At 44.6% G+C, this 26,004-nt stretch overlaps 1 protein-coding gene and 1 long non-coding RNA gene across 2 annotated transcripts in view; both read right to left on the bottom strand.

The window, feature by feature from the left end:
- SPEN (spen family transcriptional repressor) overlaps positions 1 to 15,577 on the bottom strand; it is a 71,089-nt gene extending 55,512 nt beyond the window's left edge. The window contains exon 1 of the mRNA XM_087820082.1: positions 15,392 to 15,577. Coding sequence (XP_087676208.1) covers positions 15,392 to 15,474 — 83 coding nt within the window. The 5' untranslated portion in view covers positions 15,475 to 15,577. The remainder of the gene's footprint in view (positions 1 to 15,391) is intronic.
- A 463-nt stretch (positions 15,578 to 16,040) lies between these two features.
- On the bottom strand, positions 16,041 to 23,682 carry LOC148092331 (uncharacterized). The gene is made up of 3 exons (XR_015715000.1): positions 23,554 to 23,682; positions 18,152 to 18,198; positions 16,041 to 16,078 (listed from the first exon to the last, which is right to left on the bottom strand). It is a non-coding gene; the product is annotated as an uncharacterized LOC148092331 (long non-coding RNA).
- Positions 23,683 to 26,004: the final 2,322 nt, after the last annotated feature.

Genomic DNA, 26,004 nt, shown 5'->3' on the forward strand with positions numbered 1-26,004 from the left:
CAGGTACGAAATGTTCATAGTAGCAATACTCATAATAGCCAAAAAAGGAAACAATCCAAATGGCCAATAACTGATGAATGGATTTTAAAACTGAGGTATGTCCATATAATGGAAATGTTCAGCAATAAAAAGGAATGAAGTTCTAACACATACTATACAACATGGATAAACCTTGAAAACATTATGCTAAGTGAAAGAAGCCAGTCACATGTTGTATAAGGCCATATGTATGAAAGGTTTAAAACAGGCAAATTCACAGAAATAGAAAGTAAATTACTGGTTGCTACAGGCTGGGGAGAATGGAGAACTAATGGGTATGGGGTTTCATTCTACAGTGATGAAAATGTTCTGAAATTAGTGGTGATGGTTGCAAAACTCTGTGAATATACTAAAAACAGCTGAACTGTACACTTTAAAAAAGGATAAATTTTATGCCATGCGAACTATACTTCAATAAAAGTTATTAAAAGAAAAAGACATAAAATAGTGCCTGTCACTGTCCTCCAATACAAAAAGATTTTATCTCTCCTTCAGTCACAAGCATCTACATTATCTCAATATAAATAAACTTTTTGCCACATTTCCTATAACTGGGCACACTTGGAAGATATTTTCTAGTTCAAGATGCCTGACTGGGAAGGTAAGTAAGCCATTAACGATAACAGCCAAAACCTGCTTCTTCATGGTGATACAGAATTCTTTCAGAAAATCTGTTGTGAAATAAATTTATGTATAAAATAGATTTATAAACTATTATTAAATAATTAATATATTCCTCTTTCAAGTACAAATAATTCCTAAAGATGGCAAAAAACAGCCTCAAAATCCCTAAAGCCAGCAAAAGGCAGACAACCACAGAGCCCTAGTCTCATTTTAGAAAAAGCTAATACCCTAATGCCCTAGTTGGCTTGGCTCGGTGGTTAGAGCGTCAGGCCTCGGACTGAAGGATCTTGGGTTCGATTCCAGTCAAGGGCAAGTACTTCAGTTGCAGGCTTGATCCCTGGCTCCGGTCCGGGCATGTGCGGGAGGCCACCATTCGAGTATCTCTCTCACATCAATGTTTCTCTCCCTCTCTCTCGTCCACACTCTCCCTGCCACTCTCTCTGAAAAGCATTGGAAAAAATATCCTCTGGTGAGGATCTAAAATGTGTGTGTGTATTTTTTTAAACTGATTTTTTAGAGAGGGAGAGGGAGAGAAACATCCATGTGAGAACAGAACATCAATCAGCTGCCTCCTGCCCACCCCCTACAAGGGATTGAGCCCAAAACCAGGGCATGTGCCTTGACTGTGAATCAAACCAGCAACCTTTTGGTGCACAAGACAACACCCAACCAAGCCACACTGGCCAGGGCTAGATTATTACACACACACACACACACTACTTATTGCCCTGGTCAGCCGGCTGGGTGGGTGGGTGGGTGGGAGGGTGGGTGGGTTGGTTGGTTGGCACATTGTCCCATATACCGAAAGGTTGCAGATTCCATTCCTGGTGAGGGCACATACCCAGTAGGGGGAATGCAGGAGGCAGCTGATGGATGATTCTCTCTCATCATCAATGTTTCTATCTCTCCCCTCCTCTCTCTGACATCAATTTTTTAAAAAGTCCTAAAACTGTTAAAACACAACAAAACTACTACTACTTATTGTTCTAATTAGAATGGGTTTAAGAAAACTTGAAGACTGAGGATAGATTAATTGAACCAACAAAACTATACTCATTTGTTTACTGAATCCACGGTGAGCGCTTAGATTCCTGTACATGAAAACCTGATGACTATAGATAGCTCTTCAGAAAAGGCAATGTTTTCAGTAAAGCCTTGAATGACAAAATTCTTCAGAACTATAACAAGCACCAGTGGGGGGGGGGGGGGGAGAACGACATTATTTTACAACAATCTAGTGAGATACTACTTACTAAGTGAAATTAATTTTTAACAAAAGAATAGTGCTCAAGTGATATTTTAAACCTCTGAAAGGTTTTCTCCAATAATAAGGAGAAAAAATTTCAAAATTCTATAATCTTTAGATCCTACTGGTTAGATCAAATAGGATGCCTGAATCTTTTAGACCACCTTAGAAAGAACTCATATAATGTACTTTTCCAGAGAATAGGAAGGAGGAATCTATACTGCAAGAATCAAAATATACAGTGCAGGCATATAGATAATCATGATGGCCACGAAGTTAATATTTGGACATTTGTTCTCACAATAATTCATGAATAATTTCATAAACATACCTGATTCACATAGTACTTTTCTGGGGAAAGCTCAAGAAAAATTTTAAATAGAATGCAAATGATCATGACTAACCATTTCTTTATTTTATTTTATTTTTTAAATATATTTTTATTATTGATTTCAGAGAGAGGAAAGGAGAGGGAGAGAGACAGAAACATCAATGATGAGAGAGTCATTGACCCGCTGCCTCCTGAACGAAACATCAATGATGAGAGAGTCATTGACCCGCTGCCTCCTGAACGCCCCCGACTGGGGATATAGCCCACAACCCGAGCATGTGCCCTGACCCAACCCTGATCACCTGGATCCTAGGTTGACGCTCAACCTCTGAGCCACGCCTGGCCGGGGCCTAACCATTTCTTAAAATAATGGCAGTAAATAAAGCAGTTAGATGAAGTAAAAAGGAGCGAGGCAAGCTGATCAAACGGGAAGGCTGGAGAGAACAAAGTGAAAGTAGCAGAGGCCAAGAGATTAGATAAAAAATTAGCAAAAATCTACACCAAGAATCCCTGGTGTGAAGGACTCTTTGGAAGTGTGCTACCTACCTGGCTTAATAGGACTATTACTTACAGTACAATTGCTGAAAAGGAAATTAGCTTCTAACCTCAAGACTTATTTCTTACTAAAAGTTTTTTTAAAGATTTTGGGAAATTTATGAATACTTCTAATATTTCACTTGACTAGTGACTCATTTTATAATATAGTGTTGCTTAGAATGAAGACAAAAATGTGATCCCACCTTTTTGTAATATGAATTCCATATTCTTTCCATACACCACTATGAGTATTTTTGTAAAACCTTTGAAAACCACCTTTACTTCCAGATTAAGAAAATGGGTTCTTGCAGGGCCCGCTGGTTCAGCGGTGGAGCACTGACCTAGGATCCAGAAGATCGACCTAGGATCCAGAAGATCACGGCTTGGATTCCTGATCAGGGCACATGCCGGGGTTGCAGGCTCCATCCCCAGTTGGGGGTGTGCAGGAGGCAGCCGATCAATGTCTCTCTCATCAATGATGTTTCTCTCTCTCTCTCTCTCTCTCTCTCTCTCTCTCTCTCTCTCTCTCTCCCCCCTTTCCTCTCTCTGAAATCAATAAAGATATATTTAAAAAAAAAAAAAAGACCACCACAAAAAAAATCAAGTGTCATAACCCTGAGACTCAAAGCTGTGATGCAAGTTCCTTTTATACATCTACTTTTAGGATAGCAAAGCAAACTTATGCCGAAAAGGAATGATCTGTGTCAAAAACCACTATGGAAAGGGTTACTTCATAATAAAAGTGGAGGTGTAAGTGACAAGAAAAACTAGAGTAAGATTCTTATACACCTTAAATTACTATAACAAAGCACACACACCATTTTTAAAAATTAACTGCAATATAATTTAAAACTATTTGAAACTTTACAAATGACATGTAAGTATTGACCCAGGAAGGTTATTTTTCATTGAAGACCATAGCTGGTTAGAAGGATTCATTTCAAAGTAACTGATACACCAATGTTTTGTATAATGGCCACACAGTATGTCAAGATATTAAGCTCTTTTATAACCCAACTGGTCATTAATATATACCTTTTAAATCTTGGCAGCATTCCCACCACCTTTATGTGCTATGAAGAATGACAGCTATAACAAGATTTCTTAAACTGAAAAGACCTTAGAAATCTTATAATCCAACCCAATTTACGGGAGAAGTTAAATGTACTCACGTAGATAATAAATGTATTACTGAAGAGTTTGAGTGTCATATTTTATACACAGCATCACACAGTATTTGAATTTTAGGAGCTCCCTATAAACTTGAGATTTTCACAAATCCTGTTTTCTTTGATTAAAGCTGGGCCCACCTATGTATATGGCATTTCATTCTAATTATGGATGTGCTTGAAATTCATTTCATTGAAAGAATTCAAGCTGACTAAAAAGAACAACCTTAAAGTCTAAATATTCCATGATTTCTAGGATAAAGCTGGGGGAAGGGGAGGAATGTAAAAACAGAAAAAAATCCCCATGATAAAAACAGCAGTTCTCATCATGTAAGTTTATAATACAGAAAAGGGGAGGGAACCACAGGACACTGCCTTTGTTGCATTTTCTAAGTCTTAAAGATTTTTGGTAATTTTAACTTTTTCACCTCAACCTTTTTATGTCAAAGATAAAATTAGTACTTAAATATGCTGCTAGCATTCTATTCTTAACCTAAGGGTTGGTCTAAACCAATGGTTCTTAACCTTTTATGCCACAGACTGCTATGACAGTCTGATGAAATCTATAACCCTTTGTCAGAATATTAATACAATAGAATTACAAAGAAAAACAATATTGTTGAAATACAATTATCAAAATATTTAAATATAGAGCCCTGGCCAGGTAGCTCAGTTGGTTAGAGCATTGTCCAGATATGCCGAGGTTGCAGGTTTGATCTCCAATCAGGACACATACAAGAATCAACCAATGAGTGCTTAATAAGTGGAACAACAAATCGATTGTTTCTCTCTTTCTCAACAATAAATTTAAAAAAAAATTTAAATATTTAAAAATAGGTCCACTTATGAACTTAGAGGAAATACAGAAGACAAAAGGCAATAAACGCCCAGCCGGGCGTGGCTCAGGGGTTGAGCATCGACCTAGGATCCAGGCGATCAGGGTTCGATTCCCGGTCAGGGCACAGGCCCGGGTTGTGGGCTCGATCCCCAGTCGGGGGCATGCAGGAGGCAGCCGATCAATGACTCTCTCATCACTGATGTTTCTCTCTCTCTCTCTCTCTCTTCCTCTCTCTGAAATCAATAAAGATATTTTTTTTTTAAAAAAAGGCAATATACCACAGGACAATAGTGTCATCAGCAAAACCCACACTATAAGAAACTCTACAGAACAATCAACCTGGTTTCCAACAAATTAATTTGTAAGAAGAGGGATTAAACCTATCGATTTAGCCCGGCTGGGCATGGCTCAACAGTTGAGCATCGACCTAGGATCCAGGAGATCACCATTCAATTCCCTCAGGGCACATGATCCAGGTTGCAGTCGGGGTGTGCAGGAGGCAGCCAATCAATGAAGACTCTCTTCAATAGTTTTTTCCCCCCCAAATATATCTTTATTGATTTCAGAGAGAGGAAAGGAAAGAGAGGGAGAGAGAGAAACACCAATCAGTTGCCTTCTATACTCGCCCCAACTGGGGATCAAACCCGAAACCCAAGTATTTGCCCTGACCAGGAATCTAACTGGCAACCTTTCGGTGCACAGGACAACCCTCAACCAACTGAGCCACTCCAGTCAAGTAGATACCTGCATTTCTTAAAATTCAACGAATTCTAACTTAAAATAGGTGCATTTCATTGTATGGAAAATATGCCTCAATAAAAACTTTAACATGTATCACCAGTTATAATTTGTGTATCTTATTTAGAGCCTGAGTTAAAAAAATTTCTTAAAATAAGTACAAACTTGAATACTGACTGGGTATTTGAAATATGGATACACCACAGTATTGTGGTACATCTTTAAAAAGTGCTTCTCTTCTAGAGATAAATACTGACGTATTTATGGATAACGTAAGATGTCTGGGATCTACTTTGAAATAATACAAACTATACAAAACTCCAACATTCTGGAGCTTGTGCCAAGGAATAAAGGGTCTTAATACATCAAGGAATCCCTCGGATAGGGGCCAAGAGCAGTGCAGGAGGGGGAAAAAAGGTTGAGTGCAGCCACTGCGGAAAACAACATGGAGGCTCCTCAAAAAATCAGAACTAGCCTGGCCGGGCCTGGCTCAGCAGTTGAGCGTCGACCTAGGATCCAGGCAATCGGGGTTCGATTCCCAGTCAGGGCACATGCCCGGGTTGCGCGGGCTAGGCAGCCGATCAATGACTCTCTCATCACTGATGTTTCTATCTCTCTCCCTCTCCTTTCCTCTCTCTGAAATCAATAAAGGTATTTTTTAAAAAAAAAAATCAGAACTAGAACTACCGTGTGACCCAGCAATGCCACTTGAGTATCTGAATAAAACAAAAACACTACTTTGAAAAAATACGTGCATCCCATGCTCATTCACTGCAGCAGTATTTACACTAGTCAAGATATGAAAACAGCCTAAGTGTCCACCTACTTATGAATGAATGAAGATGTGATACATAATGGAATACTATTCGGCCATAAAAAAGAAGGAAATCTTGTCCTTTGTGAAGACATGGACAGACCTTGAGGGCATTATGCTAAGTGAAATAAGTCAGGCAGAGAAAAACAATTATCATATGATCTCATTTACATATGAACTCTTTTAAAAAATAAATAAAAACAAGCTCATAGAACAGATTGGAGATGGGGGAGGCTGAAATGGGTGAAAGAGGGTCAAAACATGTAAACTTCCAGTAATACAATCAATAAGTCATGGGATGTAATGTACAGCATGGTGACTATAGTTAATAATACTGTATTGCATATCTGAAAGTTGCTGAGAATAAATCTTAAAAAGTCCTCATTATAAGAAAAAAATTTTTTTAACTATGTATGGTAATGAATGTTAACTAGACTTATTATGGAGAACACTATGCAATATATACAAATATCAAGTCATTATGTTGTACAACTGAAGCTAATATGTCAATTATACATCAATATAAAAAATAAACTAAAAAGGAAAAGAAATAAGTTTGAGATCAATAAGGTTTGGGGGGAGGTAGAGCCAGAGCAAAATTTTGCTGAGATACCATACTAAGTAAGTGATGGAAACCCAAATAAATGGAGCAATGATGATTCCTAATATTATTCCTAAGAAACAAACTCCCTTCTCACTACTCCCTCCTCTGTGTGACTCAGCAGACAATTAAGCTCACAATGATCCAGTATTAAGCTCACATCACAACAGTCAGTGGTAGAAGTAAAACCAAAACTAAAATATTAAGAGTTGGGCAGCTCTAATCTGCTTAAAATGGCACCAGAGGCAGGTGATAATTTATCCACGAGTTGTCTCCTGTGAGAGAAAAAAATCGAAAGCAAAAACATGTAAATAAATCACTTCCAGTCTCACCTTCCTTTCCTTGCCTGCCTGCTCTCCCTCCCTAAAATGTTGATTTCCAAATAAGAGAGTAGTTGAGAGGCAGCAAGGACAATGTGCGCAGAGGTCGCACGGTGGCAGAGTGGTTGGCATTTGTTACATTGGGAACATAACTGAATGGGCAAATGAGTAAGTATATTGAAAATAACGAGAGTTGGGATTCTCAGTGTGAGAAGGGATTTACAAACACGCAAATGGAGAAGTTAGAAAGAATCTTTGTGTATTGAAACGAGTGTAAACCCTGAGGTCTTAAATAGATGATGCAGAGGTATGTGTATTGTGTATACGTATAAACATATATACATACAAGTGCATGCACACATCTTCTTAGCTCTGTAGCAATGAGTAAACTGAGCACCCGGATTTTGGTTTGTAAATACCATCCTATAATAAAAGAAACCAGAACTTCTTAGAGAAATTGCTGGTTCCAGGACTGGGGCAAGGAAAGCACAAGACGAGCCTATCCTGCGCCATAAAGAAGGAACTGCTTAAAGAATGATGGGGAGACACCAAAGCAGCAAGTTCCCGCCCACTGGTTAAATCGAGGGTGATCTGAGTTTCAAAGTAAATAAGGCCTGGACTAAAGCTCATTAAAAAAAACAGAATCCCCTGGCCAGGTAGCTCAGTTGGTTAGAGCATCATCCTGATATGCTAAGGTTGCAAGTTGCATCTCCAGTCAGGGCATATCCAAGAAGCACCCAATGAGTGCATGGATAGGTGGAACAAGTCGATGTTTCTCTTTCTCTCTCTAAAATCAATCAATAAATTTAAAAGAAAGAAAAAATAAAGCTCTGGCTGGTATGTCTCAGTTGGTTGGAGCATCATCCCATACACCAAAGGGTCTCAGGTTCAATACCCAGTCAGGGCACATGCCCAGGTTGTGAGTTTGATACCGGTCCGGGTAGGTGCAGGAGACAGCCGATCGACGTGTCTCTCACACTGATGTTTCCCTCTCTCCCTCTCTCTCTCTCTCTCTCTCTCTCTCTCTCTCTCGCCCCCCCTTCTTTTCTCTCTTAAATCAATAAAAACACATCCTCAGGTGAGGATTTAAAAAAAAAAAAACATTTTTTTTTAAAGAAAGATGTTTCTTTCTTTAAAAATCATGAGATTTCTTATCTACAGTAGAAAAAATGTAGAAGGAATCACAGTAGTGGACAATCATTTGGCAATGACTGGTCAATCAAGCAAGGGTTATCAATGGATGCTAAAGCTGGTGGGTGTAGGCTTGATGATGGAAGAGATTATCAGGGTAATATTAAAATATCTCCCCATAAAATGCTAATCAAATCAAAGAGGGAAATGGTGAAAACAAACTTGACTAAGTGATCAAAGTTAACCTCACCAGTAGGAGGATACATCGATAGTGTTTGCCTCCTTAGTTATACTCTGAGATGGGCACAGAATCACTTCTGTGGTATTCCTGCCAAGAATATACAACCTCATCTAGTCATGAGGTAACACTTTCATCCTGCCGAATGAAGGACCTATGCTCTTTAAGTTTATCAGGCACATGCATAAGAATTAGGGTAAGAATGAAAAACTGTTCCAGACTGATGAAACACGACAACCAAAGGCAACACGTGGTGCTGGCTAGGATCCTAGACCAAAAAGGAAAAAGAGACATTGTTGGGATGGCTGGCATCGTCTGAATGGGGTCTATGGATTGGGTAGTAATGTTGCGCCAATGCTGATTTCCTGACTGAGAAGACTGTATGATGCGATGCAGGAGAGGGTGCTTGTTTTGGGGAGGTATACATTAGGAATTTTAAGGGTAATAGGACACCATGCTGGAAAAAGACAAGACAGAGTAATGGGAGCAAATATGACAAAATATTAACAAAGGGGAATTTCAGTGAAGGGAATGTGGGAACTCTTTGCACTATTCCTGAACTATTTCAAAATTAAAATTAAATGGGGAAAAAAAGTGGGAAGGAGAGAAGTGGAAGAGGTGTGAAGAGGCTTTCATTCTGGTGTAGCAAATGGCATCTTTTCAAAGAAGCTTCCTCACCACCCCTACCCCCATTACTCTCTACCCAATCCTTTGCTTTATTTTTTCCCATAATGCAGGATGGGCTATGGTTGATGGTTGTTGGGGCTGACTGATGGGTAGGTACAAGGGATTCACTTACTATTTTTCTCTAAGTTTGTGAATTCTCCAAGGTAGAATTTTAAAAATATATCTACAACACATATCAGTTACATAGTAACATATGTATGTGCATCTTTATTAATGCATTAAGTTAAAGTATCTAGCAGCAGGTCTAAAAGTTACTGCAATTTCCAAGTTGTGGTGAGCATAAATGAGATCTGCAACAACTGTAATTTGAAATATAAAAATACATCTGGATTTGTGTTGATGATGAAATCACAGGTACTACTCATACTACCATGTTGCTACTACCATGATACTACTATTTTATAAATCTAAGGAAATTCTAAATTCTGATGACAGGTCAGTAAAAATAATGACATAATATTTCCCTATCCAAGTTTAAGTACCTCCTCCTAAATTCTGGTCTAAATGGTAATACTTTTCATTGATGATTCTAACATCCTTGGATATAATAAAGTGATAAACTTCTTTATCTTTATTTTAATCCAAGGTGACTTTTAAATAATCTTGAGCATAAAAGAGCCTTTACTGCAGACAGCATAATTTTTAAAAATTAATGGTTGATCCCTGGCAGGTGTGGCTAAGTGGTTAGAGGACCAGCCCACACAACAAAAGGGTCTGTGGTTCGATTCACAGCCAGGTCAGGGCAAGTGCGGGAGGCAACCAGTCAATGTTTCTATCTCTCTTTCTCTTTTGTTCTTTCTCCTCACTCCTTCTACTCTCTCTAAAAAAAAGATCAGTGGAAAAAATATCCTTGGGTGAGGATTAAAAAAATAGTAATTAATGGTTGAGATTTAAAAAATCTACCATCTATCAATTTATTGACTTATAAAAGACGCAAATCACTATACGCCAAATGTAGTTTTGTAAAATACAAAATGTTTTTAAGAGGAATACAAATGTCCTAGTTTTTTAAATCAAAGGAATAAAATGATGGGGTGAAGGTTTAAAAAAAAAAAATCGCTGAGTCTGTTTTAAGAATCAAAGAAACTATAAATGCATTATATATAAAAGTATATATACTACATGTAAACATGATAGAAATGTAACAAAGTCAATATAAGGTACAATGAGAAAATCTTCATTTGTCAATGTTCTCAATTATCCCAAACTCAGCATCTAATACATAAGACACAGAGACATACACATACCCCCTGAGTTTAATGCTGGACTAAAAACCTAGCACCAGGTATAGAGGACAAGCAATAACTGTTTTCCATTTGAATTTTCCCTCAAATATTCCTTAACTGACCTTTAAATATGCTAGATTTCAATTCATCTCTATACTCAAAATAAAAACCTTAAGTAATCGAATCTAAAAATTCACTAAATTTAAGTTAGTTTTATAGAGACATTCCATTGTGAGATTTTTTAGATGTTTATAATTTTCAACTTGGCACACAGAGACACGTGTAGAAGGGAAAATCTGAATATTGCAACTTTAAAATTACACCAAGAAAATACTGCAAAGCATATTTCCACACACTAAAACCAGCTGGATATCACACAAAATTTATATGGTTTCTAATAAAATAATTAAACATTCTAATTTGTTTCCACAATAAAGTATGCTATTCTCATTCAAATTATGAGTAGCTGTAAGGCAAATAATAATAATAAGTTAAACATAAAAATAAAGAAAACAAATATTAAAGGTTAGAAATTTAACTACAGAAAAATGTTACTGTATTTAGTCTCCCTGTTCACCAGGTATTATAATACATGTCTGTTTCAAGGTGCTAACATTTACTCCAAATCATCCAATAATAAAATTTAGGAGCTCAGTTATAATAAAACTGAAGGCATTTTCCGACTACAATGTTTACTTTAAATACTGTGTACTAGTTAACTACAGATCAAACACTACAGATACTTTCTTAAATGTAAAAGCAGAGAACTAAAGTCTCAAATATGCTAGTTTTCACAAAATATTTCAAATATTTTTTTTAATTTAAGCAAAATTTCAAACTAAGGGGAAAGTGAGACTTGGGATATTTGAAAGAACTTTCACAATACTGCTATCTTTACAATTTCTAAATAAATATTCCAAAGCACTAGTGCTCACAGGATTTAAAATGTTTCATAAATCAAGCCTGAAATCTCTTCATAAGCATATCAAACAATATAACGCTTGAACAATTAAGAATCTACAATAAAGGTAAGTTGGGAAAAGGTGGCCTCTACACAAGTCAAACACCATCATTCTTCCTGGCACTGAGCCCTATGTTTTCCTCCAATCTGCCTGCCAGAGGCATTCTACTCAGGAAATAAAATAACATTTCAAGCATTCTGTTTTAATTTTTTAATGCTATTTTTCAAGGTAACTCTGAATTTTTTTAAATTTCATTATTGAAATGCACAAAAGCCTACCATGAAAACATTCAAAATTATATAACATTCAAAATCAGAGGTTTCAAAACATAGAAAACTGGCTGGGCTCAAAAGAAATGATGTGGCAATGATGTAGGCTACTGTGAGTCAATTTTGTTTAAGTCTAAAAATATCTCTGGCTATAGAGTATGCAAGGACAAGGAAACTCTTCCATAATATTTTATATTGTGTTCCAGAAGTAAAGATATCCAGACACATGTAACACACAAGTTGTATTCCAGTTACTTAAACTCAGGAAAACCACTGTGATAAGAAATTGAAAATTTGCAAAAACAAAATACATTTTTTAAATGGGTCTCATTCTTTGACAAAATTTTCATACAAGCTGCTACCTTGCTCAACCTCTGCATAATCTTTAACCTATTCTCTAAACTAGGGAGTGGATGGGAAAAACCTAAATATGTGATTTACTTAAAATCTGGAAATAAGATACAGACAATTTTATATCCTTTGAAGGGTTCTACTCATTTGCTCATTCTAATTCGGGGAGTCGCCTTCGCACACACCTCTCTCCCTCTTACAACTAAAAGACAGCAAGCAATTGTTGTATAACTCCTCCCTTCCCCCTTCAACCCTGCTAACATACAAAGGAAAGGGCTTTCTCTATTGTGCAGATCCAGTCCCTGAAATGGATCTTTGTTAACTAAAATCTGATTCAGAAATAGTCGTCATTTAATTTTTTTCAACCAGCATACTGAAAGCTGTAAAGGTAATGAACACAATAGATGTATTCTTATTACAAGGTAAAGCCAAATTTTGAAAATGCTCTGATTACGCTTTAAAGGTTTGGTCTTTCTCTGGCACAGAGGAAAAAGCCAAATCAGCATCCTTCCCTCAATCTATTTTCTACCAAAAACATGGATCAAAATAGAAATCGTAAAAAAAAAAAAAAAAAAAAAAAAAAAATTGGCCTGACCTTCCACGCCCCTCCCAACCATAAAATGCCTCTAAACTGCCGCTGCTCCCAAAGCTGTCTGGTTTAACCTTTTTTTTTTTTTTTTTAATCCAAACACTTACTACAAAAGCCTAATCACTGTTACAAACGTTCTAAATAATGTATTCCCACTGTACACCTCCTAATCCTGTGAAACAGTTATTAGTTAATGCCGTAATCAACTAGGGAAAGGGTAAAAGTGGGCGATATAACCTCAGTTTTAGTTTAGGTATTGCACGTTTTTTCTCATTCGGATTTCTAGAAGATGCCAGGAGTGAATACCCTTTCACGCTCTTGCAGAGCTATCATTCTGGTACAGGTACATTTTTATCCCTCTCACTTAAATTATTCAGATTTAGCTGCCCTCCCGGTAACAACCACACGTTTTACAAAGCATTTTCTACAACAGAGATAAAAGGCCATGAATTCCTACACACAAGGTCCATTTAGCTCCACAGCTGGATCAGCAAAAACATTTCTTGTTCATGTTTAAGGATAAACAAGAAGCCAGAAATAGAGATTACCGGTTAGGGGTGCTGGGGTGGGAAGGGGAGGGTGGGAACTGGAAATCCCAGTGTCGGGGCTACTGTTTTAACCCATAAGAACGTGCTACTTACTCAAAGAACTCCGTAAATTTGTTTAACAATTTTTAAGTCGATTTTAAAATAAAGGAGTTTCAGGGACACACGGTCTGCTTAGTTTTAAGATAATCCGCTTTTATCAGTGGCATCTGCTTTAGCTCTGCGAAAGGGAAAATACGCCTTTAACTGCAGCCGCGCGGCGCCCGCGGGCCCTCGGTGCGGGAACGTTCCCGCCGCCCCGCTCCCCGGCCCCCGCCCCGCGGCGCGGCGAGCTCGGCCCCGCGGATTCCCACAAGAAGCGGGTCCCGGCCGCCATTTTAGAGTCATTCACTCAAGCCCGGGCCGCAGCCCCGTCCAGCGAGAGCCTCCCAGGCTCCCCGGACGGCTTCTCCTTCCTCTCCCTCTCGTCTCCTCCGGCAGAGGGGCCCAACGCCCGCGGCGGGCGTGCCGTGTCCCCAGGACCTGCACGATGCAAAGTGACACGTCTGGCGCGGGACCCGGAGGAGCCAGGGGCGCGGCGTGCACGTGTCTGCACGTCGGTGCACCCACACTTCCCAGGCGGAGACCGTCCTCAGGCGACGGTGACCACATCTAAGTGCCTTTTCCACGCCAGCCTGCACCTAAATTGTTTTTCTAGCAAACAGTGAAGGGACGAGGGGTGGAGCAGCGCGGGGAAAGTTCCCATCTGCTGCTCGGTGGGGCCCGCGCTCCCTTCTCTACCGCCGGGGACGGAGGCGCGCCCTCCGGCCTGGCCCTCGCCCGCGTGCCCAGCCCGCGTAGTAAACACCGGGAGTCCCCGGAAGCGCGCCTCCGGGGCGAGCGCGGCAGGTTATGAATGGCCGCACTGTGCCCGGCTCCTTTCACACGCGGACACGCGCACACGCGCGCTCCGGAGGTGAGGACTGAGTGCCCTGGGCACCGCAACCACCACAATCAATGGGCCTCCATTTGAAAGCGCGGGGCTCGCGGCCGCCGCGGAGCAGCCCGCAGCCCGCGCCCCCCGTGTGACTCGCCGGCGGGGCTGCCCGAGCCCCCGACCAGGGGACGGCGGACTAAACCTCCCAGGGCCGCGCACACCGCAGCGGCGGGGCCCCGGCGACGCGCCCCAGGCGGAGGGAGCCGCCGCGGGCCGCGTCCTGCACGGGCGGCTGCACGGTGCGCAAGCGTTTCACAAAGAGAACAGGCTGAACGCCACCGAGCGGGAAGCAGGGTCCGGCAGCGCCCGCTCCGGCATTCCACAGGCACGCACATGTACGTATGTTCTGGGGAGTTTTGTTTTTTAAGCCGCCTTCTAATTCTGAAACCTCGCATTTTCCTAGCCACTGACTAGAGGGTTCAGGCTGGAGGGAAACGTCCCTTCCGAGGCGGCTCCGGCGGGACCCGGGCCGCGGGCGCCGGGAGGCGGGTCCGGCCCCGCACACACTCGTCCCCACCAGCCTCCTCCTCCCGGGACCCGAGGCTGAAGGAGGGAAGGAGCCGAGCGGGCGCCCCGCTAATTTCCAGCGCCCTCCTGAGCCCACCCCTCAGCACGGACGCCGCGCGCCCCGCTCCCGCGAGGGGTCCTGGAACCCGGCGTCGCCCCGGTTCCGAGGTCCCGACACCACCCACCGAGGCTCTCGCGCCTGCGGAACCTGCCCTTTCGCACAAAGCCCTCTCCGACATTGCCGCGCGTCCGCGGAGCGGGGCTAGCTGCGGGCTCCGGGGCTGGCCGTGCGGGCCGGCGGGCGGGAGGACTCGGGGCCCGGCCGCCGCTCGGAGCCGGGGCAGCCGCACGCAAGGGCGCGACCCGCCGCTGCCCGGCCCGCGCGAGGGCACCTTCCCGGCGCCGGCTTCGCGGAGGCCGAGCGACAGCCGCCTCCTTCTGGGAAGGGACGAGGCAGCAGCCGCGCCCGCCCCGCCGAGGCCCGACGCCGCGACGCCGGCCGAGAGGGGCGGGCATCCGCGCGACCCGCGCCCGTCCGTGAGCCCGGCCCAGGTCCCCTCACCGGTTCCGCGCACGAGGAGGGGCCGGCAACGGGCCGGAGCGGGCGGCGGCGCCCGAGGAGGGAGCGCGGCCCCGGGCCTCGCGTCACTCACCGTTTGAAATGCTCGATGATCTTCTCCTCCCGCACGTTCTCCGGTAAGTTGCCCACCCAGAGGTGCCTGGTTTCCCGGACCATGCTGGGCGGTGTGCCGGCGGCCGCTGGTGCGGGTTCTCCCTCGCCGGCTTCGCGGGAGCCCGTCAGCGCCGGGAGGCGGGCGCCGAGGCGGCGGCGGCGGCGGCTGCGGCGGTGGCGTCGGCAGCGGCGGCGGCTCCTCCGGCTCCCCCCCGTGCAGAGACCATCCCTCTCCCCCAGGTTCTGACTCTCCGGGCTCGCAGCTCCGCTCTGCCGCCACCACACACCCGAAGCCGACCCTCGCGCTCCGGCGGCGCATGCGCCCGGGCGGCGGCGGGCGGGGGAGCTGGAGGAGGGGCGAGCGGGACCCGGGCGGCTGCGACGACGACGGAGCTGGCGCTGTGGCGGCCGGACGCTTCCCACCGGCGCGCGCAGCCCGCCTCCTCACCGCGGGCGCGCGCCTCCGTCCGCCCGCCGCAGCCGCGACGCCGCGCTCCTCTCAGCCGGCGCGCAGGCGCGCGGGGGAGGGGCGGGGAGGGCGCTCGCGCCCGGTCCCGGCGCGCAGGCGCGGGGAGCCGCGGCGGGGCGGGCGCTCAGGCGGGGGGCGCCGCTCCTGCGGGCGCGCGGGCCGCCTGCCGTCGCGCGGGCCGAGGTCCCGGGCGCCGGCCTGCGGGAAGAAGAGAGAGAGGGGGGTTGGTTCTGACGGCCCGGGTGCGAAAGGGCCGCCGAGGCCTCTCTCCCGCGAGCGGCCGGCTGCGGCCGTTTCCGGCCCCGGGTCCCCGCCCGCTTGGGAAAGTGTCACAAGGCCGCCTCCTCGCCGCCCAGCGGGGCCGTGACGGCTTCAGAAACCCGTCCCTCCCGAGACCGTCGCTGGGAGCGTTGGGCAACTTCACCGAACGTGGGAGGTTGCGAAACCTCCGCGAGCTCGCCCGCCGCCCGCCGCGGCCGGGAGGCGGCCGTGACTTCCCCGGGCGGGCGAGCGGCCGCCGGCCCTGCCGGCCCGAGGGCGCGGAAGCCGCAGCGGAGCCTTTCCTTAAAGGGTGGTTTGCAGGACCGGGGAGGACCCGCAAAACTTAAGACAACTGTACTGGGTCCCGGAAAATGGAGTTGTTTAGAACGGTCAGCAACCCGGTTTTCTTTCCCGTTTTTTCCCTATACAAATAAAATAGCAGAGGTGTGGTGCCTCCAGTACCGACCACATTTTAAACATTTGGGCTCATTCACTGTCTCCTTAAATACGGGCCAACTTGTCAAACTTGAGTTGGAAAACATGGTCACCATAATCAATAGCACTAATACAGGGGGCCACCCACGCGTAATTAAGTCGTTCCTTTTGACCCCCAGGCGGTAAAGCGCCAGCATTTTGTTTTGTTTTCCATTGTAGTCTGCCTTGTTTTTTTCAAGCATGTCTTTACTGATTTCAGAGAGAGGGAGGCAGAGGGAGGGAGAAGCACCGCGATGAGCGTCCCCGGCCGGCTGCCCCCCGCGCGCCCCCTGCTGGGGGGACGGGGCCCGCACAGGGCCTGTGCCCCGACGGGAGTCCAACCGCGACCTCCTGGATCCCAGGTGGATGCTCAGCCGCCAAGCCACCCGGCCGGGCTGTCTTAAGGTTCTCAAGGGTTGTGTCAGGTTCTGAGAGTCACCTCACTGTCCTTGTGTTTGGTTTCATCGCCAGCACTGCACCTAATGACCTCGGCAAGTCTGGGGCTCTCCGACGGGCCAGCCCCGGCCTGCGCAGCTCTAATAGTTACGGTAGGAAATGTGTCACCTTAGCGTCCTCTGAAGTGCTATTTGGGATTTTGACAAGTTACTTCTAAAAATTCTAGATTCTGAGGCCGAGTAATTTAACTAGTTTGTTTTCTATGCTATATCCCTGGCTTATGTTTACATGATCTATTTTGACACACCTTTTTTAAAAAAATTGTTTGAGAACTTTAGCAAGAGGCAGAATCCGAAAGAGGAGATCTAGAAAAGCTAGAAACAGAAAAAGCATCACAGTAGTGGCACTCAATTCATAATTTAGTTAAGGTATTTCGTGCCACCCCAGAGGCTGACCTTGTCTTCACACAAGTCAGTCATTAAATGAAATGGAGAATTTTGTTCCTGAAAATATTAATGGAATTGATTTCTCAGTAAAAGTAAAAACAAATCAACCTACATTCCAATGTAGGATTAGACATTTACATTTGGCCATTTCTCTGTCTCAACAACATAAGGTGTCAGGCCAGCATGTGATTACCTAAACTGAAGAACAATATATTTCTGTGTATGTGGCTGCAATTAGCATTGAATTGAAGTGCATTTTTCCATGAAGCAGGATTTTTTTTTTTAATTTTTATTTATTGGTTTTACAGAGAAAAAGGAAGGAAGAGAGACATCAATTTGTTGTTCCGCTTACTTAAGCATCATCGGTGGCTTCTTGTATGTGCCCTGACCAGGGATGGAACCCATAACCTTGGCGTATCCAGAGGACGGACGCTCTAACCAATTGAGCTACCTGGCCAGGACTGTATGAATCTCAATATAAGCAACCACAATATGAAACACATTTTAAAATATGATATAAATTACTCATTTAAAATCACGATAGCTCTGAATTAGCTGAAACCACTTGGGAAAGACCGAAATGTCACCATGAAGGACAGAAGAGGCTCAGCTCAATTGCATTAAAAGGGGCAGCTGAGGAAGAGGGTTCAGAAAATATATTTTGCAGTTAAGAGAAATAAAGGGCATATCTCACCTTGAATGCAGCCTTCAGTTAAAATCATGCTGAAAAAAATTCAAGGGCTGGAAGAAAAAAAAGGGGGGAGTCATTTAGAAGCAAAATCATTAGGAGAGACTAGTTAGAGTAATAGTTAAATTTGGTATTTTGTATCTGTCTATGACTCCCGCAGAACAAGAAAAGTAGTAGCTAGAACAAAATAACCAATTAAGAGGTATTTATAATACTTTCTCCGTGGCACAAGAAGGGGACATTAAGTGAAAATTTAAAGCAGTAAGTTTACCAATTAAAATTTCTTTTTAGATGTAGCTGTCTTAGATTAGCCTAAAGGTCTTGTTATAGCAATGCTGTTTCCCCATGTAAGAAACTGAGAAGGTACCTAATTTTTATAACTTAATTTGAAATGGGCAGAGCTGTTTACAAGTACTTTCAAATCCCCACCTTTTGGGAAGGAGAGGAGGAGAATTGTGGTGGAAGCTTACTAACACACAAGTTGTTAAGCAGAGCCGAGTTAAAGTTCTTCCACAGACCTTTAGAGATCACCAAGCGTCAAAAAGGAGCAAATGCCAAATTAAGATAATACCATTTCTCATCTAACCAGAGATTTATTAAAAAACTGAGAAGACAGTCTCTGTTTAATAATATTAAGGGTAGCAAAATCCCACTAACATCACTTGATAGCACCTTATGCTGAGATTCTCTTATACCTATTTTCAGAATGAAGGGCACCAGAAATAACAAGCATTTTTAAAAATCTGATATACACTTCACACAAAAAGAATACTCAGTTTATAAAATGTCAACAGCTTAAGTAAACATGGAGATTACTTAATTAGCAAAACAAATTTTAATTGTTTTCTGTTCAAGTTTTAATGCACTCCTATGACACCAAAAATATTACTCTAATATTTTTATAGCTGATTCATTTGAAGGAAAAATAGCTCACATGCAAATGCTGGGTTCAGATAAGCAATTCAGGTGGGAATTCTATCCATCTCTATAAAGAATAATATTTGCAGGTTGAAAGAAATGTCCATGCTCCTTACTGATTCTTTCAGCAAAATAAACACTACTTGACCTTGAACTTTGGGGATACTGAAAAACACTTAACTATAGGAATGAAAAACATGTAGTATAATGGAAGTAGCTCTGGGGAGTATCCTTATCTGCAAAATGAGAATAAAAAATCTGTTTTCTCTACCTAGTATGGTTGCTAGGAGTATTGAATGAGATAATATATAAAAAAGTATTTGGCAGTAACACCATAAAAATATCATGAATACTACACTGTTAAGTTGACCACTAATTTCATTTTTATATCAAAAGCAAGCATCAGTTGAAATTTAAAAAACACATACCATTATCAATTTATAACATTTTCACCATTATAACCAGCTTCTATGGTCAAATCAGTATGCAATGATTGCATGTCAAATATACAGTTCCTTGCATTTTTGCTTGCTTCTATTGAAAAGCTCTTAATAACAAAAATTATCACTGCATCTTTTTTTTTTTAATCCTCACCTGAGGATATTTTTTCCATTGCTTTTCAGAGATAGTGGAAAGGAGGGAGGGAGAGAGAGAGAGAGAAACATCAATTGGTTACCTCCTGAATGGCACTGGGGCCAGGGATTGAGCCTGCAGTCCAGGTATGTGCCCTTGGCCAGAATCGAACCCAGAACCCTTCAGTCTGAGGGCCAACGCTCTAACCATTGAGCAAAAGCAGCTAGGGCTATCAGTGCATCTTAACAACAAGTTTATGAAATATATGCCCTTTCTACAGCCCCAAATCAAGTGTTTGATTTTCTCAGTGCTTTTCATTTTTATTGGCAATGTATCAGGAAACACTGGGAAAGCATTTTTCTATTTCTGACCTTGTTACAAAAATATTTACGAGGGCAGAATTTCTTCATAAGCATTTATCTTTGTATGTTTTCAATAGAAAGGCAACCCACTCTGTTAGTCTCTGATTTTTAAATTTATTTTAATGATTAATAATTGAGGCTCATTGAAAAAGATCAAAAGGTAGGGTGTGATCTCTTTTTTCATCTATGATAAATGGATGTTGAAGTGAATTTCCTCACTTGAGTATTAAGATAATTCAGAAAGGTGACATTAAAGCGGAGCCATTTGCAAAGGAGAATTAAAGTAGATGTGTTTTTAATCAGGTCTTGTTTTCAGACTGTGAGCAGCTCCTTAATTTAGCATGCTAGATGTGATCAAAGAGTTCAGTCATGCGTAATGGGAGCCCAGTTGGAGAAAGCATTGGAGCCTCAAGCGCAGGCTTTGAATGCTAACCCAGCCAATAGAGCAAATAAATTAATATCCCCATTTAAACAGGAGAACAGCCTAATTGCCAAATACTGAACAAGAATTTGGTTACAGATCAAGTCTCAAGCTACTAAAATTAAACTGCTTCATGAGAAAATATACTTAAAATATAAGCAGTTGTTCTTAAAGACATCATATAAAAATATATTAGCTAGTTCTAAAATGATCAGTTAGTTGGAGCATCGTCCAACACACCAACATCTTGGGTTCAAGCCCAGTGGGGGCACATACAAGAATCAATGTTTTTCTCTCTCTAAAATCAATAAATAAAATTTAAAAATAAAAATAAATAAAATGATCAAAGCCCCAACCACGTGAGAACTTAAAACAAATTCTATTATTAGAATAACTTTTTTAAAATAACAAAATAAATTCTTAAAGAGTGTTTGACATCTCCTTAGTTCTAAGGATCAAGCAGTAAATGAGAGCAGTCTATTAACATTTATTTTGATATAGCAACCTCACTCCGGTGAAATTATATATACATAAATAATCAGAATGCCAATCAGTTGAACAGTATTAGCTGGCTAGCCCTTTTCTAAATAATTTTTTCAGCAAGCTGACTCTTCATAATCTACTTTTCTGTTGAACCCTCTAATAAAGTTAAATAATTCCATAGTTTTTAGTTTCTAGAAATGAATGTAATAGCTGATATTTTCATTTAAAAAAATGAAGTTATGCTTCTCCCATTTCTCTGGAAAGCTGCTAAAAGTAACTTTTTTTTTCCTTCTATGAGGAAATACTGCTAATGTACATAATATTTAAAATTATGAATACAATTTACTAATGTTTATGATATTGAATAAAAAATAGACTAGAAGAATACTTGCAAATATTAATCATGGTTGTACCTATGTAGTAAAATATAAATTTTTTTTTAAATTTTATTGCCCAGCCACAGTGGCTCAATGATTGAGGATTGGCCTATGAACCAGGAGGTCCCAGTCAGGGCTCGATCCCCAGTGAGGGGCACGCAGGAGGCAGCCAATTGATGACTCTCTTATTGATGTTTCTATCTCTCCCTTCCTCTCTCTGAAATCAATAAAAACATTTTTTTAAAAAGGTAAATGCTTACTATTAAAAAAATTTTTTTAAATTGACTTTTACAGAGAGGAAAGGGGAGAGACAGAGAAACATCAATGTGAGGATGTGAGAAAGAAACACCCTGTAAGCACCCTGACCAGGAAGGAAACCACAACCTGGGAATGTGCCCCCACTGGGAATCGAACCCACCACCTTTTGGTGTATGGGACAGCATGCCAATCAACTAAGCCATACCAGCCAAGGAGAATTTTTTTTTTTAAGTTTTTATTGATCAATATTTTCTAAGCTTTTCTTTACCATATATTGCTTTTATAATTAGAAAAAATTATAATAAAGTGACTTTTGGAAGTCAGCATCTGGGTCATTTTAGTTAAGGGTTCCTTTGAAATGTTGATACTTAACTACATTAAATGAACACATTTATGTTAACATATCCCATGTGAACAAAATATTATTCTCTATGTTAGCTCAGAGACTTCACTGACCCTTTTAAAACTCTACTGCTAATCCTCACGTGAGAAAAAAACTTAACCTTTTCACTCTAAATTGATATAGATTAGCCAAAACACTCCAGGTCCAGAGATTGTAATTTTTAAACATCAGGATGCAGAATATGAATAATATAAATTAAGGTTACTGATTAATTCAGAGAAGACTATCACAGAGCACTTGAAGGAATCTCAAAAAAATATTACCAAATGAAATGTGCTTGGTAACTCATTAGGTACATATTGAAATTTTCAGATTTAGCGTTTTAAGCTCCCCTACCACTCCTCTCAAAGGCCTGGCTCTACTTTGAAGTAGATAATGCAAACAGAAAATTACTTACGTACTCATTCGAAATATGCTTTAAAACTGTGTCCATTTTAATTCAGTTATTGCTATTTAATCGTAACGCTTCTTTAAATCACATAACTACCCCAATATTTGGCATTAATCTTCAGGATAGTAATGATTGCTAATTTTATGTAATATTCCATAATTAAACACTTGAAACCTTTTGGCTTAAAATAAAACCACATTCGGTTATGATGCATTTCTGAATTAAATACTGGAATTATTTTTAAGGCTTTAAATGGTTAAATTTCAGTATTTTGATTGGTGAGGTCGAGTTTTTTGAGGCCATATACTACAAAGGGTTGGGAACCATCCCTTACACTATTTGGAAAATACTTTGGCAGAAGAGAGAGAGAGAGAATGCTGCAAGATAACTTTATAAAGATGCTAGATTAACCTAAAGTGGTTTTTCTAAGAAAACAACCAGCAAGTGATAACTAAAGATTTCACTGTATAATGTTAGCTGGTGGGAGGGGCATGGTGGTGAGATGAACTAATAAAAAGGGTTTGTGTTTTCCCCACCCCCACAAGATAAACACTCAATCACAAACCTTTTACTTTTAAAAAAGTTCACCTGAAAAAGTGGCTTTAAGCCAGGATACTTTTGTCCTTCCTAATTTCCCACTTAGTTTCCCTCAAGATCAGTCTCCAGAATCAGACAGCACATGAGAACTCTGATGATAAAATATACTCAATATTTTCTTTCCCATACTTTATAGTGTTATCCTTGCTGTTGGAACTTTGACTCTAAAGACTCTCACTAACCATATTAAGACGATCTCTAAAAAAAATTCTGCGGCTTCAAGGGACAGCTGACCTGGTCATTTCCAAGCCTCGAAGTCCAGCCTTGCTAGCAGGGGGAGAATTCTATCGCTGGCTACTTAGAACTTCAACAGCCTCTAGGCAGCTTTTTAGGTACTGAGAGCTCCCGTCGAATCCAGCACCAACTCAAAATTCCCACCAGGACGACAGATCTGCCTTCCTCAGGAACCAGAGCGGCCCCGCCCAGAGGGGTGACCTGGGCTGACCTCGGGCTCGCTGCCGTCCGCGGGGCTTTCGCACCCCGGGGGCGAGCGAGCACCGCCGCGGGGCGTCAGGGACAAAACTCGGCTCGCGACTCTCGGGTCCCCAACTGCAGCGGCCACGCCAGGGTCCAGGGGCCCCCGAGGTGCCTTCTTCGCCAACAAGCTCCCTCTTTTAAACCTTACTTCTAGGAGGATCCGACGGTACATCACACGCTACAGAACGCGGGGAGGCAGTCACTCCAGGGAGGGTGGCAAGGGAACAAAGCCCCAGCCTCCGTGCCCTGCAGAGGAGCCCTAGCCAACCTGCTGCGTTTCAAAACCGGGGTTGGATGGCAGTGGGTCACATGGCAAGGAAAAGAGCTTTTTTTTGGAGGGGGGGTGGAATGGGGGGAGTGTTATAAGAGCCCACAACCCTGGCAATAATTCCCACCGCGCTCCCTAAAGGAAGCAGAAAGGGGGAGGAGGGGGAGGGCTCTTTAAGAAAGAGGAGACGCGGTTGCTATGGTTACCCCTCTCCAAGCCCAGTTCTGCTCAGGGGGACAGAACTGTCGCTAAGGCCCTTCCTTTGTCCGCGTCCACACGCGGAGGACAAGCCTCGCGGCGAGCCCGAGCAGAGGACCACGGGCCGCTTTCCAAAAACGAAAACAGAAAAAAAAAAAAAAAAAAAAAAGGGCACCTTTGTTGATAGGCTCAGGGAGAAAGGGCTGCGGGCTGCCTCCCGGGAAGGCCCGCCCCGCCACCACGCAGGCCTTAGGCCCGGGATGTCCCCCGGGGTTTGAAGGAAGCTGCTCCACACTCCAGGCACCGAACCAGTCCGGAGCCATCCCAGACACGGCGCGGGCACAAGTGGGAGGGGGCCAACCAGCGAGGCACGGTGCAGCCTCAGCCCGGGGGCACCGAGGACGGCGGAGCCCCAAGGAACCCCGCGGGAGGATGAATAACCCCCCTCGAGAAGCTGCAGATTCCGCGAGTGGGGGGTGGGGGTGGGGGGGGAGGAGGGCAACGCTCGCACGCACTTCATGTCGAAGACGCCACCGCAAGCACCGTGGAAAAAGACCGCGCGGCGGCGACGACCCAGCCAGTGCGCAGGCGCGCGGAGAAACGACTCCAGCGCTCGGGACGCGCCCCTCCCGGCGGCTCTCAAAAGCCCCGCGAGTTGCGCCAACGCGCTTGCGCAACGACGGAACGTGGGGGTAGGGGGAGGAAAAGACCTGTTCCCTGCATTGTGACAGAACCGCCCCGCCCACCGCGGCGAGCGCGCACGCGCGCGCGCGCACGCACCACTCTCACACTCGCGCGCCCGCGCCCGCGCCCGCGCGCGGAGCTGGCCTCCCCGCCCCTCGCGCATGCTCGGGGAGGGCCGCGGTGGCGGAGCTGGAGGCTTTCTGCTGAGTCTCCGACAAGTTTCTAGAAAGACGGAGCCCTAGGGAAGCCGGGGGGTGGGGAGCGCAGGGAAGCGGCGTTTGAGCGAAGGAAAGCGGAAAAACCCAAAGTGCACCCGCCACCGCCCTGCCTCCGTCCATCAAGCCGCGGTTATAGCCAAGTCCCAGCCCACCAAGACCCTCACGCCAGAGGGAAAAGCTTGGGGGCCGCAGCAGCCGTTCCCTCTTCCGTCTGTGCCCACCCCAAGCCCCTCATGTGGGGGGAAGGGGGGAATGAAAGGCCTAAAACGGCGGCGGGTCTGCGTGGTGGCGTAAAGCCGGTACCCGCCCTCGGAGCTGCTTGCGCGCCAGGGGCCACCGGGGCTCTAAGGCTGCGCTGTCGAGTGTGGCTGCCGGAGTGCTGGCCTGGAGGCTCCTGAACCCCGTTTCCCGTCCCCTCTCTTGCTTGATTCCCCCTTTTCCTGTCTTTTCTTTGGTGACCTGGAGCTGAAGCTGCCACTGTGGGGATCCTAACGGGGACACATCCTTTTGCGCCCCGACGGCAGGTGTTCCGCGCCCAGCCCTTGAGAGTTGCACCCTTTCCGCGAGCGCCTCCTGGACAGGGGGGAGATGTGGAAGGGTGAAGGCAGCGCCTGCACAAAGGCGCCGCGCGATCGTGGATGGAGGGGCTGCAGGGGCCGGCGTGGGAACGCCGAGGACGGCCGTGGGGCGGCGGCGGTGGGCACTGCCCGGCTGTGCTGGGGAGAGGGGTCCGTGCGCCCGTTTTGTCTCGGCGCCCGCCCGCTCGTGACCGAGCCCGGCTGCCATTTTGTGGCGTGGCCGCCATTTCGCGCCGCCGGGGGGAGGGGGGCCGGGCGGCGGGGGAGGGGCGGCGCTGCTCGCGGGGGCGGGGTGGGGGGCGCGTTGGCTGCGGCACCCCGCCCCCCTCGGAGCGCGGGGGCGAGCGCGTCCCCTTTGTTCCTCGCCTCTGGGCTGCAGGCTCGGGGCTCGCGCTCCACCGCGGGCCGCTCAGAGGTGCGCTCGGGGAACCCCAGAAAAGCCGCTCCCCACCCCACCCCCACCCCCGAGAGGCGTGCACAGAGCCCCGATCTTTCCTGCCCTCCCAGCCCTCCCAAAGTGGGATTCCTCCGCCCCGCCCCACCCTCGCTGTGTGGAAGGAATGCATTTTATGGGGGGAGTGCGCGGGCCTCCACCGTGGGAAGCTGGGGCTTCACCCTGAGAAGGAGGGCGCTCTCGGGGGGCCTGTGCCAGC

Source organism: Miniopterus natalensis, chromosome 9, assembly GCF_054644295.1.
Source record: "Miniopterus natalensis isolate mMinNat1 chromosome 9, mMinNat1.hap1, whole genome shotgun sequence".
In the NCBI taxonomy this organism is placed as follows: Eukaryota; Metazoa; Chordata; class Mammalia; order Chiroptera; family Miniopteridae; genus Miniopterus; species Miniopterus natalensis.